Source organism: Equus caballus, chromosome 16 (assembly GCF_041296265.1).
Source record: "Equus caballus isolate H_3958 breed thoroughbred chromosome 16, TB-T2T, whole genome shotgun sequence".
NCBI classification, from domain to species: domain Eukaryota; kingdom Metazoa; phylum Chordata; class Mammalia; order Perissodactyla; family Equidae; genus Equus; species Equus caballus.
This window is the reverse complement of record NC_091699.1, coordinates 79665306-79680199: the sequence shown is the minus strand read 5'-3', so window position 1 is coordinate 79680199 and position 14894 is coordinate 79665306. Positions and strand designations below refer to the sequence as shown.

Below are 14894 nucleotides of genomic sequence, written 5' to 3'. Positions count from 1 at the left end.
ATGGTCAACATCCATTTACTATCCAGTTTTATTCCTAAAAATAAAAAAAAAGTTTAACTGAGGCAGATAAGCAAAATGATGTGGTACAGAAAATAATTTAAAATAAAACCAAAATGATGCAAAGAAAAAATAAGGATAACAAAGTGTCAAAGGTGAAATGAATATTCCCTCACCCTCTCAAAAAGTCCAAAAGTTTTCTACCCCCCAATATGAAAAGGAAAGCATGGTCAGTTACATGATTCTTAAGGTAAAAATAAATTGGTTGTTCAAGAGTACAAGTATTTTTAATACTGAAATGAGAGAAAATCTCTTGTAGGTGCTCGGAAGAGAAACGCATTAAATAAACACCTCCAATAACACCCCAACACTAAACTCAGCAACGAGGTTCATAGGATCATATCACATCAAGTCCCCTAAGCATTACTCATCGATGGCATCATGCACATTGTAGTTTCATAAAAGGAATTCTGCAGAAAGACAAAAGGGCCTACATTAACCCAAGAATATATTTAGAACCTTGATTCTGAACTAAAGGATGGAGCAGCACCACACCTTTCCAGCAGAAGTTGGGGTAGAACGGAGGCCACAAAAATGGTGATGCTTTTCCAAACTTTGCCTGTTCACATGTCCCCAACCCACTCTACAGGATATGTGCCATTCCTCCCAGCTGATAATCAACTGCCAAGATGAGATGTGCAGACGGAAAGATATCATTAACCCTCAGGATTGTGGAGGCCAAGAGAGACTTGAGATCCTGATTTACAGTATGTCTAGGGGCAGGAGGAGGCCTAAGGGCCAAATTCAACTTATACAAGAGCGTCATTTAGCCAGCATAGCATTTGGGGGAGGAGGAGGTGCCACTTATTCCTGATGTAACATTAGGTGGACTGTACTTCAGGCAATCTTCCAGAGATCCACCACAAAGATCTGAAAAGCATTATGTTGCTAAAGCTAAGAGATATAAAGGGAAGCTCACACACAAAATCTTTAAGCATGCTTTTGGAAGCAACTGTTTTCCAAATAGATGAGTATACAAACTCACCTAACATAAAATATAATAAGCACCCCAATTATGATTTATATATGATTACGACTTATTTGACTATGGCTCATCAGGAACAAGAAACAAGCAGCTCACCAAGTGCTATTAAACTATTTTAAATGGCTCCTGGGCAACCAGCCAATTGCTTGAGTTGAGATCAGTGAGGCTTCTGGGATGCTAAAACAAGCAGCAGAACAGCCACAGAAAGGATGAGGGCTTAAGAAAGACAGGGGATTGGCACTGCCAGCATACTGGAATGCCTTTTGCCGGAAGCCAGAGTTCCTAACAGTGCTATGGGTTTAAGCATTATTCTGCCTCCACCCTCTGGTTATTATAAAAGCAATACCGTCTCATGGAAAGAAATTCAATGTTTCAAGGGATTGAAAAAAGCATAAACTCCCATTTCCCCTCCCCCGAATTCTCTGATTTAATTTAAATGCTCCTGTAACAAGAACCGAGAAGGCTTGGGAAAGTTAAGAAGATTCTAGCAAGCAACCATGACTTCCCCAAAGCTGCCAGTATGGAGCAAAGCTTCATCACCGGCCAGATCCAGTGCAAGAATATATGACAGTTTCAATATACCCAAACCTTCTTGCAACTTTAATACTTCTGAAATAGAATACTCCTACACCAAACAACTACTGCATGTTCCAACAAGTATTATCAGCAGTGTGATCCTTACTAAAGCTCTTTAGAATACTGAATAAAGACTACCTGAGTGGTCACAGTGTTGTTTTTAATGCTGAAGATTTCTTTCAACTATCACCATTAACAGTCATAAATCTAACTCTTCATATTTGAGTTTCCTCTTAAACCACATTCATCTCTCTATCACATGGTATCAGGAGACATTAAAATAAGTTTAGTTTTTTCCCTTTAGCTTTGCCATAAAAGGAACAAACAGATCATCAAATGATTTCTACAATAAAGGGTGACATTTGAACAAAAACAGATATTAATAAATGGTAAATACTTGCCCTTCCTGTGATTTTTCCTTCTGAAAAATCAGTTCTAAATCTCTGAAAGAGAAAACATAACCACAGTTTATGACAAGAGACTAGTAGGAAAGACTCACATTTTGGTCCTCTCTATCCAAAACAAGTAAAATCTCAACTTGGTAACTTTGATATTAAAAAATGTTATTTCATTATAGTTTAAGGATATCCAATAAAAAGTGTGTAGAACTTTACTGAACAACAAGACAGATTAAATAGACAACTGCTTTGTTCTATATATACACTGAAAAAGACTAAAAGAATATCAGATATACAAGATTATCCAGCCTTGTTCTATATATACACTGAAAAAGACTAAAAGAATATCAGATATACAAGATTATCCAGCCTTCCAGTTCGAGAAAAGTGAAAGCTTCACAGTATCAAGTTAAAGGTCAATAAGAAAAAATAAGGATAGTAAGAATAGAGGCTCAGGGCATTAATATCTGTACTTTAATGTAACTGTTTCATTTAAAAAAGAGAAGAGTGAAATCTCGCTTATTAATATAGACCTGGTAGGGGTTTTTTTTGGGTGAGGAAGATTCGCCCTGAGCTAACGTCTGTGCCAATCTTCCTCTATTTTGCACGTAGGATGCCTCTACAGCATGGCTGATAAACGGAGAATGTCCGTGCCTGGGATCTGAACCCACGCTGCTGAGGCAGAGTGCATGGAACTTTACCCACTGGGCCACAGGGCCAGGCCCTGGAACTGTTCTTACCAATGCTTCTGTAAGAAGTTCTGTTCTGTGCTCTGTAGAAAATTTTAAAGTTTCTGACTTTTTTCCACTGCCTTTACGAAACGTGAGGTTGAACTCTGTTCCTTGTCCTTTTCCAACAGGGCTGATGCTGCAAATGTCTCCATAAGGCCACTAACAAAAAGAAAGGAATTCTTTCAACTGATGCTATAATATAGTAAAATGCAACACTTATTTTTAGTACTTTAATTTCATAATCACTGCTTAAATAGAAAAATTTTACAAAATAATACTTAGGTCTAGAAGAAGTTATGTCTTACAGTAATTCTATAATACAAATTCTTTTAAAGGTTTTCAGTCATCAGAGACGACAACAAAAAAATCCTATCTGTATTCCAATTTTAATGATTAATGACATTAATCCATAAAGCAATTAAAATAAACAGAAAAGAATTGGGAAATAAAATTTTATGATTACCTGAAAAATCTATTTAAAAAAAAACCAACCCAGGGAATCTGTAAAACACGCCTAATTAGAATTAAAATAAGCTAGAATAGATAAATATGTTTACTTATCTATGTTCAGGTTAGTCTTGCCTTTATAAACAGTAATCCTACTGCCATGACAAGTAATTTTCTAACGACTGCACTTGTGACTTAATGTATGCCTGTCTCACAGTAACAATACAGCCTTTAAAATTATAAACAACTAATTTGCCAATTTCACATAAAAGAGCCGGCTACAATCAATAGTAACACATTGAAAAGTTATACCTCTTTAGAGCCTAGAAATAAGCATATTCTCTCCCACCTCCCTTTCATTATCTTTTGGGGGTAGGGAGCACAGAGCATTTTACAAGCACATCAATCTCTTTGAGATTTGACATTTCTAACCTAAGTACTGATTTTTCAGGCCAGAGAGTCATGGGTCATATCCTGGCTTTAAAATCCAAATGGAGTTCAAACAAATGCCTAACAGCTTCTAACATGATTACCTGATTTGTTACTTCTAAGGTATTGGGATTATATGTAGTAATCGCATGGGTTCCAACTGAAAAGACACGCTTATACCTACAAAGGAAGACAAGTACTTAAATTTAGACTTAAATAAAAAACATTTTATAAGAAAATATATATGGTATCAACACAAAAGGAACATTTCGATAAATAAACAGAAATGTGTTAGCTGATTAATGGTGATTAAAGATAACAATTTCATAGTCTCATATTTTTTAATGTTTTACAAAATGTTATCGGTATTAAAACCCACCCACCACTCATTTTACTGTGAACTACGAAGATCATAAAGTAGAAAAGTGTGACCTACGCAAACAATCCTGTATCGTTAGTATACATGAAGTTACTTAGCAGAGCACTGCCTGAAGATGCCAAAAAATTCTAAATGGGAAAATTTTATTTAAAAAAAGACACTGCATACTACTAATCCTTTCAAAATGTCCTTTCAACAAAACCATGATGCAAAGGAAGGAAAAGCTATGGCCTGCAACTCATCAGTCACAACCATATTCTGGAATCTTAATAATTTCTCTTTCCAAAACTACCTATTACATTTAAGTGCTGCAATTTTATAGAAGTAGGAAGCCTACACCACAGACAAGCAATTTTCACTTCTCACTTCACTTCCTTCACTTAAAGTAACATATCTGAAGGAAAAGAAAAACCATTTGGATATCAGTAATCCTTTAAAAGAGAGGAATTCATAATGATAAAAGTGGAAATCGAGTTAGAAAAACTTACTTAAAACTGAAGAATTAATTCTTTGGAAATAAAATAATAAAACAGGCAAAACATTAGCTAGTCTAAGAAAATACAAACAAAATTAATGAAAGAACATAACCATAGGTACAGAAGAAATAAAAATGATGTGTGTAACTCTATGCTGATAAACTTGAAAATTAAGAATAAATCAACCCCTGTATAGAATTTAAGAAAGCTGCAAAGAATTACATCCTACAAAAGCACCAAGGCTCAAACAAGGAGATGAAACCTTAAAGGAACATGTAAGTCCCATGCTTCTTAAATTGTTCCAGAAACAGACTAAGGACAGCTTCCCAATTCTTTTAGTGATACTAAAATCTGATAAGACAACGCAAAAAGGAGGAAAAGATAAATACAACAATCTATTTTTTAAGTAAATATTAGCAATTAGAATCAAGTAGCATTTTAAAATAGTAATATACCATGACCAAAGAAGGTTGATTTTAGGAAAAAAGAGTTCAGTATTAGAGAAATCTATTAATATGATATTTACTGAAATATCTATTTGTACTTAATAAGAGATTTTTAAATTATCAAAAATGGATATTAAATACAAACAAATGCCTTTTTGATAAGTATGGAGAAGATCACGTTTTTCTGCTTTAAAGTACTAATACAGTAAAAGACACACATTACTTTAAACAAATAGCCACTATCAGATTCAAGGGGACCACACTAGAAGTATTCCCATTAAGATCAAGAGAGATCTTTCACATTGCCATTTTTCTATTATCCTCTTTTTTTCTAATCAGTATATTAATTAACAACAATGACAAAGTTATTTCCATTTGGAGAAAAAAGGAAAATGAGAGATTTTAGTCATCTTTACCACACAGTCATACAAAAAGTACTGCTATATTACAAGTTTTTTCCCCCTAATTTCACATGTTTAAACTGGAGTGGGAAACTATATAAAGAATGAGAGCACTTCCTTCCAATATAAAACATTCATTTACTGCTTTCTAAAGTGAAGTGAGGGTTGAGGGACTGGTGAAGCAGATGAGGATTTACCTAAACAGCTAAAAAGTCTCAAAACTTCAGAGGCTTAATCAGTTAATGGAAACAAAGAAAAATAAAGTATGATCTTGTTAAATCAATGTTTGCCTTAGAAGACTGCACAACGAAATCAAATCAACAATAGAAATGTGAATTCACAAATTCTAATTATCAGAATCTCAAGCATGCCAATTTTTATAATCCTGAAATAAAACTAAAGAATTTACTTTACTCTGGGAGCAAAGTATAAGAAATAAATGCCTGAAATGCTCCAAATGTCAACTGATGCCACATTCAAAGCCTTAGGGATCTCAGTTAAGAAAATATCCTTTTCAATTCTAACTAATTTCCTCCATGCAACTAAGCCTCTTCTAACATCTTTCTCATGTAACTTGTCATCTAGATTAGTGCTGTGCAAAAGAACATTCCGAGATGATGAAAACATCCTATATCCACACTGTCCAATAAGGTAACCATGAGCCATAAGTAGCTACCAAGCATTTGAAATGTGGCTAATGCAAGTGAATTTAAAATTTTATTTACATTTAATTACTTTAAATAGCCACACGTGGTTAGCAGCTACCAATGGAGAGAACACTTTCTAGATCCTTCAGGATCAAAGGATTCTAGAGTTAGGTGTCCATCAGGCCCAAAGTACTGTCATGACAGGAAACTCAGAACAATCATTCAGATAAATACTGAGCTCTAAACCCTTCCTAAGAAGAAAGCTATAGGAAAATTCTTAAGAGAATTCTCTTCCATTCCCTTCTCTTCCCCTTCTCTTCTTCCGTAAGATCTCCCCATGCCTCTCTCAGACAGCTGATAGACTCTTCCCTTTAAGGACAGGGCAAATACTTCTAGGTCATTTAATACACCTTTCTAAGCAGTCCTAAACCTTCAAAGATTACCTAAAAAGCCCCCCGAATATCAGATTTAGACATTAAAATCTGAATGATCTCACATGTGTGGTATGTCAGTCACAACACTTGCAACTTAACATTTCTTTATCCCTTACTAAAGTCACTAGTGTCCTAAATCATAAAGAAAAGAGATTCCATAAAATTCAGGGAGGTACATGTCTTCACTATCTTTGAAACCCTAATTCCTAGCATAGTACCCAGCACTGCATACAGCAGATGCTCAATAAATGTTTGTTAAATAGCTAAATAGACCAATCTATCCAATATAAGTCAACATGCATTCAAATCTATAACCCATTAGCTTACTCTTGCTTTTAAAACAGAACATAAGTCAGATAGCAACTAATTTCACATCAATTTTTTATTTATAACCACTATAACATCAGTAAAAGACCAAATTCATATTTTTATGAAAGAAAATACTCACATTTTATTTGCTATCTGCAGAGAAATTGCCATTTATGAATTAAAATAATTTAATTTGCTGTTCTTTGGGTTTGAGATAAATGTGTTGGCTAATTCTTAAAAATTATACTAAAAATAAGTTCTTATTACAAAAATACAACTATATAAAACCAAATTACAAAAGGGATAAAGTACACAAAACGTATGAGAAATTTATGACAGATGATGCCATATACACACTATGAAGAAATGTGAAAGCAAACACTTTTTCTCCCACCTGAGAAATTAACATTCACTACTGACTTTACTTGTTTCCTTTTTACTCAGGAACTAAAGTTAGACACATCATTAAATGCCTATAGGGAGTAGGCATTTCTTTCACTCAAGTTTTCAAAACTCACAGATCTAGTCTAATATGATAGCTTATTAACAAATATGACTTACATTACCCATTAACTATAACGTTACTTAGAATCAGGAAATTAATACTATTCAAATGAATAAAAGTGTTTGAGGCAACTGCTTTATCTATGGGGCATTCTACTACTATAGCAAATTGGTGAAAAGACAAGAAGTAAAAAATGTGCTAATGATAGTGTTGATGGAGATAAGAAAGATCATCGGAAAGCAAAGAAAGACAACTGAAGCAAAAGCTGAGGATGTAATCAAATTTTGGATTTGACAAATGATGCTCAGATTTTTTAACAGACTAAACTGTGGGAAGCACTCCCCCAATCTAGCTGCCATTGTATTGTGACAAGGCCTGGCAATGGAAGGAGAATCGTGCAAGGCACTTCTCCAGGGAACATAATTCTTTAAGCAGAATCCTTTGTCCTCCTTTCTAAAGCCTATTACTGATTAACGTCTTCCCTCTGTCCTGGAAGCCTTGTAAAAACAGGCAGAACTAGCAATAAACATATCTCAAAGAACAAACAGCAGCCCCCAAGGATGAGGGGGTCTATATTCTGTTAATTATATACTCGCTGTCCTCCTAACTTCTTTGAAGACCCTGAAACTATGTAACCTCTTCCTAAACAATCGATATGTATGCTGCACATCTGGTATGTAGATAACCACCTTTGATTATTACCTTTAGTCACACACTGCCCCTCATCTATTGTTCCCATGACGACAATAGTTAGACTGTGATTTTTTCCTATATAAGTGTACCCTGTCCCCGAAATAAATCGGACTTGCTTGCAGCTGCTTCAAGTCTCACGTCTAGCACTTACACTTTCGCCGACGCCGTCTCTCCCGTGGGAACCTGGACTCTGCCGAGGCTGGACCCCGGCACTAAACTTATATTAACTTACATTAAAGCAAACACACTTCTATATTATTTTAATTCCTGCAAATAAAATTATGTTTCAGCATTCTTAAACTGTCTAGTCCTTAAGAATATTGCTTTCCTCTTTGAAAGAATTTTTTTATAACATGATTTTTTTTCATATGGCAACATTTTAGGGAAAAAACCTAACATGTTACATCAGATACCATAAGTACTACCATGGATTCACCCAATATTAAAAGCACACCTAACATTGTGCTGGGTTCAATGAGACAGCAGTAAATGAGACAGTCAGTCCTGTAGAGACCTAGTTTCCTCCCAACATTTTATTTACTATTTAGTGAACTAATTCAGACATCTGAAATAAACTTTAAAGTAGTAAGAACTAAGTTACTTCTCAGGCATTGTTTCAAAGTTAATTTCAGACTTGAATATTCATTACTTCCTTGTATCAATCAGGCAAGTAAAATAGTGTCAACAGAAAGACATTACAAAAGTACTGGCCACCACAATGTCATACTCTTCTGCAAAGAAATTCATATCATTCAATTCTCTCAAAATAGAGAAAATTCAACATTATTTTCTTTTTGTAAAGTACAGAAAAACCTTATGTTAACTATGAAATAATGGTTCTCAAATTTCTTGAGGTCATAAAACCTTTCTGTATTACTTTTAAAGTTAAGATCCTCAGTTCTTTCAGAGGATAGTCTATGCAAACAGGCCTCAGGGCAAACAGATCTAATCAGAGTCAGAAGACAGCTTTTGTTGCCTAGTTTAGTCTCCAGAGACATAGCTTGATCCTTTACAGTACCCTGGGCAAAGTTAGCTAGTTTTAATTGTTCACTACTGGTGAAAGGGAACTGACTAACCTGCCCTTTAGGGCTTTTAAGCAATTCTATTCATTTTCCAGTACTGCAAATATTGACCACTGTTCCTTAGAACTAAGCCAATATACACTGCCCCACAAATTTCACCCTCTGGTCCAAGTTCTGTCTTTCAGCTTCACACAGAGTCAACTTAATTTTTCTGCCAATCAGACTTTCAATTTGAATTCTCTTTCCTAAGTGGAACACCCTAATTCATTCAACCATTTTAAAATAAGTTTTGGCCACCACTTTCTAGAAGGATTCTTTAGGATTCTCATAGAATCTAGAGTTTTTCCTTTTATTATTAAAAGCTTGAGAATCCAGTTACTTGAACCAGAATTTTAGTGCATCAAATAATGAAACTAAGGATAAACTGAAATACAAGGTTTCTCAGAGTTAGGAGATCAGTGGTAAGCAGTATCAAAGGAGGCACCACAGCTTCATGGTGAACCCACCAATTCTGGAGGCACACTGCCTGGGTTTGTACATTGTCTGGACCACGCACTTTCTATGCATCCTCTGATAACTTGCTTAACCTCTCTAAGCTTCAGTTCCCCATCTGAAACATGTGGGTAATGTATATACCTACTCCATAATGTGAGAATTAAAAGAAATAATCCATGTAAAGTGCTTGTCACTTACTGTTTACAATCGATAAATGTTAGCTATTCTTCTTGCTATTATTCTACTGACTGAATAACAGGGGGGAGGAGCTCAAAACTCCAGCAGTCACTGAACTAATTATAATTAATATTATTATGTTTCAAGTAACCATGAATGCTGCATTCATATTTAAAACAGAGAACAAAATTAATGGGCAAAGTGATCATTCATCTGGCTATATTACCAGGATACTCTGATTCTGGAAAGACTCCACTTGAAAGATCAGTTTCACCTGAGAGGGCTCATTCACATCAGAAGTTGTACTCATCAGAAAAGAGAAAGAAGGAATGTATGGGACACACTCTCTCTGCCAATTATCTGTCCCAATAATTCAGTGAGAAAATGTCCCACTTCTTTCAGAGGAAATAAAGGTCAACCCATGAAATGCAGTATTTTATGGACTTAAATTCTGTGATGTAAGGTCTATATCTTTTTCCACCTTAGATAGACTAGGCTTTAAAAAAAAAAAAAGACTATTTTTTAGAGTAGTTTTAGGTTCACAGCAATATTAAGCAGAATTCATAGATTTCCCATATACTTCCTGTCCCCACCCATGCACAGCCTCCCCCATTATCAACATCCCCCACCACAATGGTACATTTGTTACAAGTGGTCAACCTACACTGACACACCATTATCAACCACAGTCCACAGTTTACATTAGGGTTCACCCTTGGTGGTGTACATTCTATGGGTTTGGACAAATGCATAATGACATGTCTCCACCAGTAGAATAACATAGAGTAGTTTCACTGCCCTAAAAATCCTCTGTGCTCTGCCTATTCATTCCTCCCTCTCCCGTAAACCTTGGCAGCCACTGATCTTTTTACTGTCTCCAAAGTTTTGCCTTTTCCATAATGTCATATAGTTGGAATCATACAGTAGATAGCCTTTTCAGATTGGCTCCTTTCACTTAGTAACATGCATTTAAGTTTCCTCTGTATCTTTTCATGGCTTGATGGTTCATTTCTTTTTAGCACTGGAAAATATTCATTGTCTGCACGTCCCACAATTAATTTATCCATTCACCTACTGAAGGATATCTTTGCTCCTTCTAAGCTTTGGTAATTATAAATAAAGCTGCTATAAATATCTGTGTGCAGGTTTTTATGTGTACATAAGTTTTCAACTTCTTTGAGCAAATACTAAGAAGTGTGATCACTGGATCATATGGTAAAAGGATATTGAGTTTTTTAAGAAACCACCAAACTGTGTTCCAAAGTGGCTGTACCATTCTGCATTCCCACCAGCAATAAATCAGAGCTCCTGTTGCTCAACATCCTCACCAGCATTTGGTTTTGTCACTAGTCTGGATTTTAGCCATTCCAGTAGATGTGTAGTGGTCATTCATCTGGCTATATTACCAGGATACTCTGATTCTGGAAAGACTCCACTCCTCTACATTTGCATTTCCCTGATGACAAGACATGAAGTATCTTTTCATATGCTTATGCCATCCGTATATCTTCTTTGGTGAGGTCTCTATTAAGGTCTTTGGCTCATTTTTCAGTCTGGTTTTTTGTTTGGTTAAGTTTTTTTTTGGTGAGGAAGACTGGCCCTGAGCTAACATCTGTTGCCAATCTTCCTTTTTGCTTGAGGAAGATTGTTGCTGAGCTAACATCTGTGCCAATCTTCCTCTGCTTTATATGTGGGATGCCACTACAGCATAGCTTGATGAGCAATGTGTAGGTCTTTGCCCAGGATCCAAACCCGTGAACCCTGGGTTGGTGAAGCAGAGCATGCAAACTGAACCACTACACCACAAAGCTAGCCCCTGGTTGTTTGTTTTCTTATTGTTGAGTTTTAAGGGTTCTTTGCATATTTTAAATAACAGTCTTTTATCAAATATGTCTTTTGAAAGTATTTTCTCCTATTTTTTTTCTTTACATTCTCTTGATAGTGTCTTTCGCAAAGCAGGTTTTTTTTTTTTGAGGGAGATTGCCCCTGAGCTAACATCTGTTACCAATCTTTCTCTTCTTGCTTGGGGAAGATTGTCCCTGAGCTAAGATCTGTGCCAGTCTTCCTCTATTTTATGTGGGATGCCACCACAGCATGGCCTGACGAGCAGTGCTAGGTTTGCCTCCAGGATCCAAACCCACGAAACCCGGGCTGCCAGTGTGGAGCTTGTGACTTAACCACTACACCACTGGGCCAGCCCCAAAGCAGAAGTTTTAAATTTTAATGAAGCCCAGCTTATCAATTCACTTTTTCATGGATTATGCCTTTGGTGTTATATCTAAAAAGTCATCACCAAACCCAAAGTCATCTAGATATTCTCCCGTGTTATCTTCTAAAAGTTTTATAGTTTTGTGTTTCACACTTAGGTCTGTAATCCATTTTGAGTTAATTTTTGTAAAGGGTTAAAGTCTGTGCCTACATTCATTTTTTGCATGTGAGGTCCAGGTATTCCAGCATCATTTGTTGAAAAGACTATCTTGGTTCCTGGAGCTAGCTTTTAATACAACATTGTGTGTAAAACATAAAATGCCTATTAGGCAGATATGATCCTATTTGTACTTCTGGGTGAAAGATGTTCAAATCTCAGATTGCCTGATAATAATCACAAAGAGTTATGCAAAGAAAACACAAAGAGAATTCAGGATGGACTCACGTGAGGTTTAGAGGCTGGCAGGGTCAAGATCTAGGATCAATAAAGCAAGGAAAAAATCCTCAAGTTCCTAGGGTTATGAGAGTTGGTGAGGTGTGTAAATGCCAGGTAACTAAAGGGAAGAGTGTCTGTTCTCTTGCAGGATTCTATTCCCGCATGTAAGAAAGGTATCAGAAATTCACTCGCTTCACTTTCCCTTAATTCTTCTCTCAACTTCCTGTAGCCAGTCATTACATAGACTGTCTATGAATGTAGGCATCTGTCATTGAATTTCAGACTGATCACCATATACCCTAACATACTGAAGTTAAAATCCTGTTCAGATACTAAAATATTACTCTTAAATTCACAGCTACAATTAGTATATGCAAATATTAAAGTGATCCACAGGTAGATTTTACTTGTAATTTCCATCCAAAAGAAATCAAGAGGCTATATTTTGACCATTACTCTCAAGTTTTTCATAGTGAATGTACACTTCCACTTTAAATGAAACATATGCATCTTCCTTCCTATCAGAAATGGCTAGCTTTAGGCCAAAAAGGAAACTTTGCTCTCTCATGAAAGAAAAATTATTTTTATTTCTGAAATCTACTCCCTCCTCCTGCTCCTTCCAGAACAAACATAGTTTAATTATGTACCTGACAAGTAGGAAAATGACAAGCATAAAAGAAAAGCTACTTTGCCAACCAAGGAATCTATATTGACACTGAAAAGACCTGAATTAATAAGTGCATGAGTAATGGCTGCAAAGTAAGACACAAATAAAGTATGTAAAGTGAAACAGGTCACATAAATACCTTCAAGGGAACTGTCTGGAGAGGTTATCTTTAGGCATATTAAGAGAAAGAAAAATATTTATTCATCTTTACTACCACTATAAATATTTTTCTGAAATGTTGGGGCTGGGTTAGCAGTATGTATACAGGCATGGAGTCTTTTAAAACTGAGGCCCTAAATCCCCAAATCACATACAAAATTTGTTGTACACAGACACATTTCTACAGAGAGGGTTCGATTAGCAACTCTGAAACTACAGATAATTTTTAATGTTGGCCAGCTATTTTTTACATTAAGACTGATGAGGAATACTTTAAACTTAGAATTGACCACATAAAATAGCTAAGTATAATAAAAAGTTTCAGTGCCACATAACAATGCACATGAGCTAATGAAATAACTATCACTATCTGGACTGATATTGTTAATGTGGCAATACTCTCCTTCCTAACTAATCTACAGATTCCATGCAATTCCTATCAAACTCTTAGCTGCCTTTTTGATAGAATTGACTAGCTGACTCTAAAATTCATATGGAAATGCAAGAGACCCAGAACAGCCAAAATAATCTTGAAAATGAACAAAGGTGGAGCCTGAAACTTCCTAGTTTCAAAACAGTACAGAGCTACAGTAATCAAGACAGTATGGTACTGGCCTAAGGACAGGCATACAGATCAGTGGAACAGAACTGGGAGTTCAGGAATAAACCTTTATATTTATGGTCAATTGATTTTTAACAAGGATGTCAAAACAATTCAATGGGGAAAAAATAATCTTTTTAATAAATGGCGTTGGGATAACAAGTAAAAGAATAAAGTTGGATCCCTACTTCACACGATAAACAAAAATTAACCCAAAATCAAGGCTATAAAACTCTTAAGAGAAAACCGTAGGAGTAAATCTTTGAGACCCTGGATTAGGTAATAGTTTCTTAGATACGACATCAAAGGCATAAATAGCAAAGGAAAAAAATAGATAAATTGGATTTCATCAAAATTGAAAACTCTGTGCTTCAAAAGATACCATCAAGAAAGTGAAAAGAGAAAATATTTGTGAATCATATATCTGATAAGGGACTTGTATGTAGAATATATAAAGAACTCTTGCAATTCAACAATAAAAAGATAACCCAATTAAAAAATGAGTAAATGGGGGCTGGCTCAGTGGCACAGAAGTTAAGTGTGCACATTCCACTTCAGCAGCCTGGGGTTCACCAGTTCGGATCCGGGGTGCAGACATGGCACCACTTGGCAAGCCATGCTGTCGTAGGTGTCCCCCATATAAAGTAGAGGAAGATGGGCACAGATGTTAGCTCAGGGCTAGTCTTCCTCAGCAAAAAGAGGAGGATTGGCAGCAGGTGTTAGCTCAGGGCTAATCTTCCTCAAAATAAAAAAAAAACAAACGGGTAAATGATTTGAATAGACATTTCATGAAAGAAAAACAAACGACCAACAAGCACATGAAAAGATACCCAACATCTTAGTCATATGGGAAATGCAAATCAAAACCACAAGAGACAGTACTTCATACCTACCAGGATGGCTAACTTAAAAAAAGACAATAACGACTGATGGTAAGGATGTGGAGAAATTGGAATCCTCACACTTTGATGATAGAATTGTAAAATGCTGCAGCCACTTTGGAAAGCAGTTTGGCTGTTCCTCAAAGCTACACATAGAGCAACCATAAAACTCTACATAACTCCACAAACATCAATTCTACTCCTAGGTATATACCGAAGAGAACTGGAAATATAGATTCACCTGTAAACTTGTATGTGAACATTTATAGCAGCATTATTCATAATAGCAAAAAAGTAGAAACAATATAAATGTTCATCAACTGATGAATGAACAA

General features: G+C 35.7%; 1 protein-coding gene across 2 annotated transcripts in view; it reads right to left on the bottom strand.

The window, feature by feature from the left end:
* The window catches only part of DNAJC13 (DnaJ heat shock protein family (Hsp40) member C13), a 110397-nt gene that overhangs the window by 78702 nt on the left and 16801 nt on the right, over positions 1 to 14894 (bottom strand). For both annotated transcript variants that reach the window (XR_011427033.1, XM_023620933.2), the window contains exons 3-5: positions 3728 to 3803; positions 2757 to 2906; positions 2020 to 2061 (exon numbers count right to left, since the gene is read on the bottom strand). Coding sequence is in view for 1 of the 2 variants with exons in the window: in XM_023620933.2 (XP_023476701.2) it covers positions 2020 to 2061; positions 2757 to 2906; positions 3728 to 3803 (268 nt within the window). In the remaining variant the exon portion in view is untranslated. The remainder of the gene's footprint in view (positions 1 to 2019; positions 2062 to 2756; positions 2907 to 3727; positions 3804 to 14894) is intronic.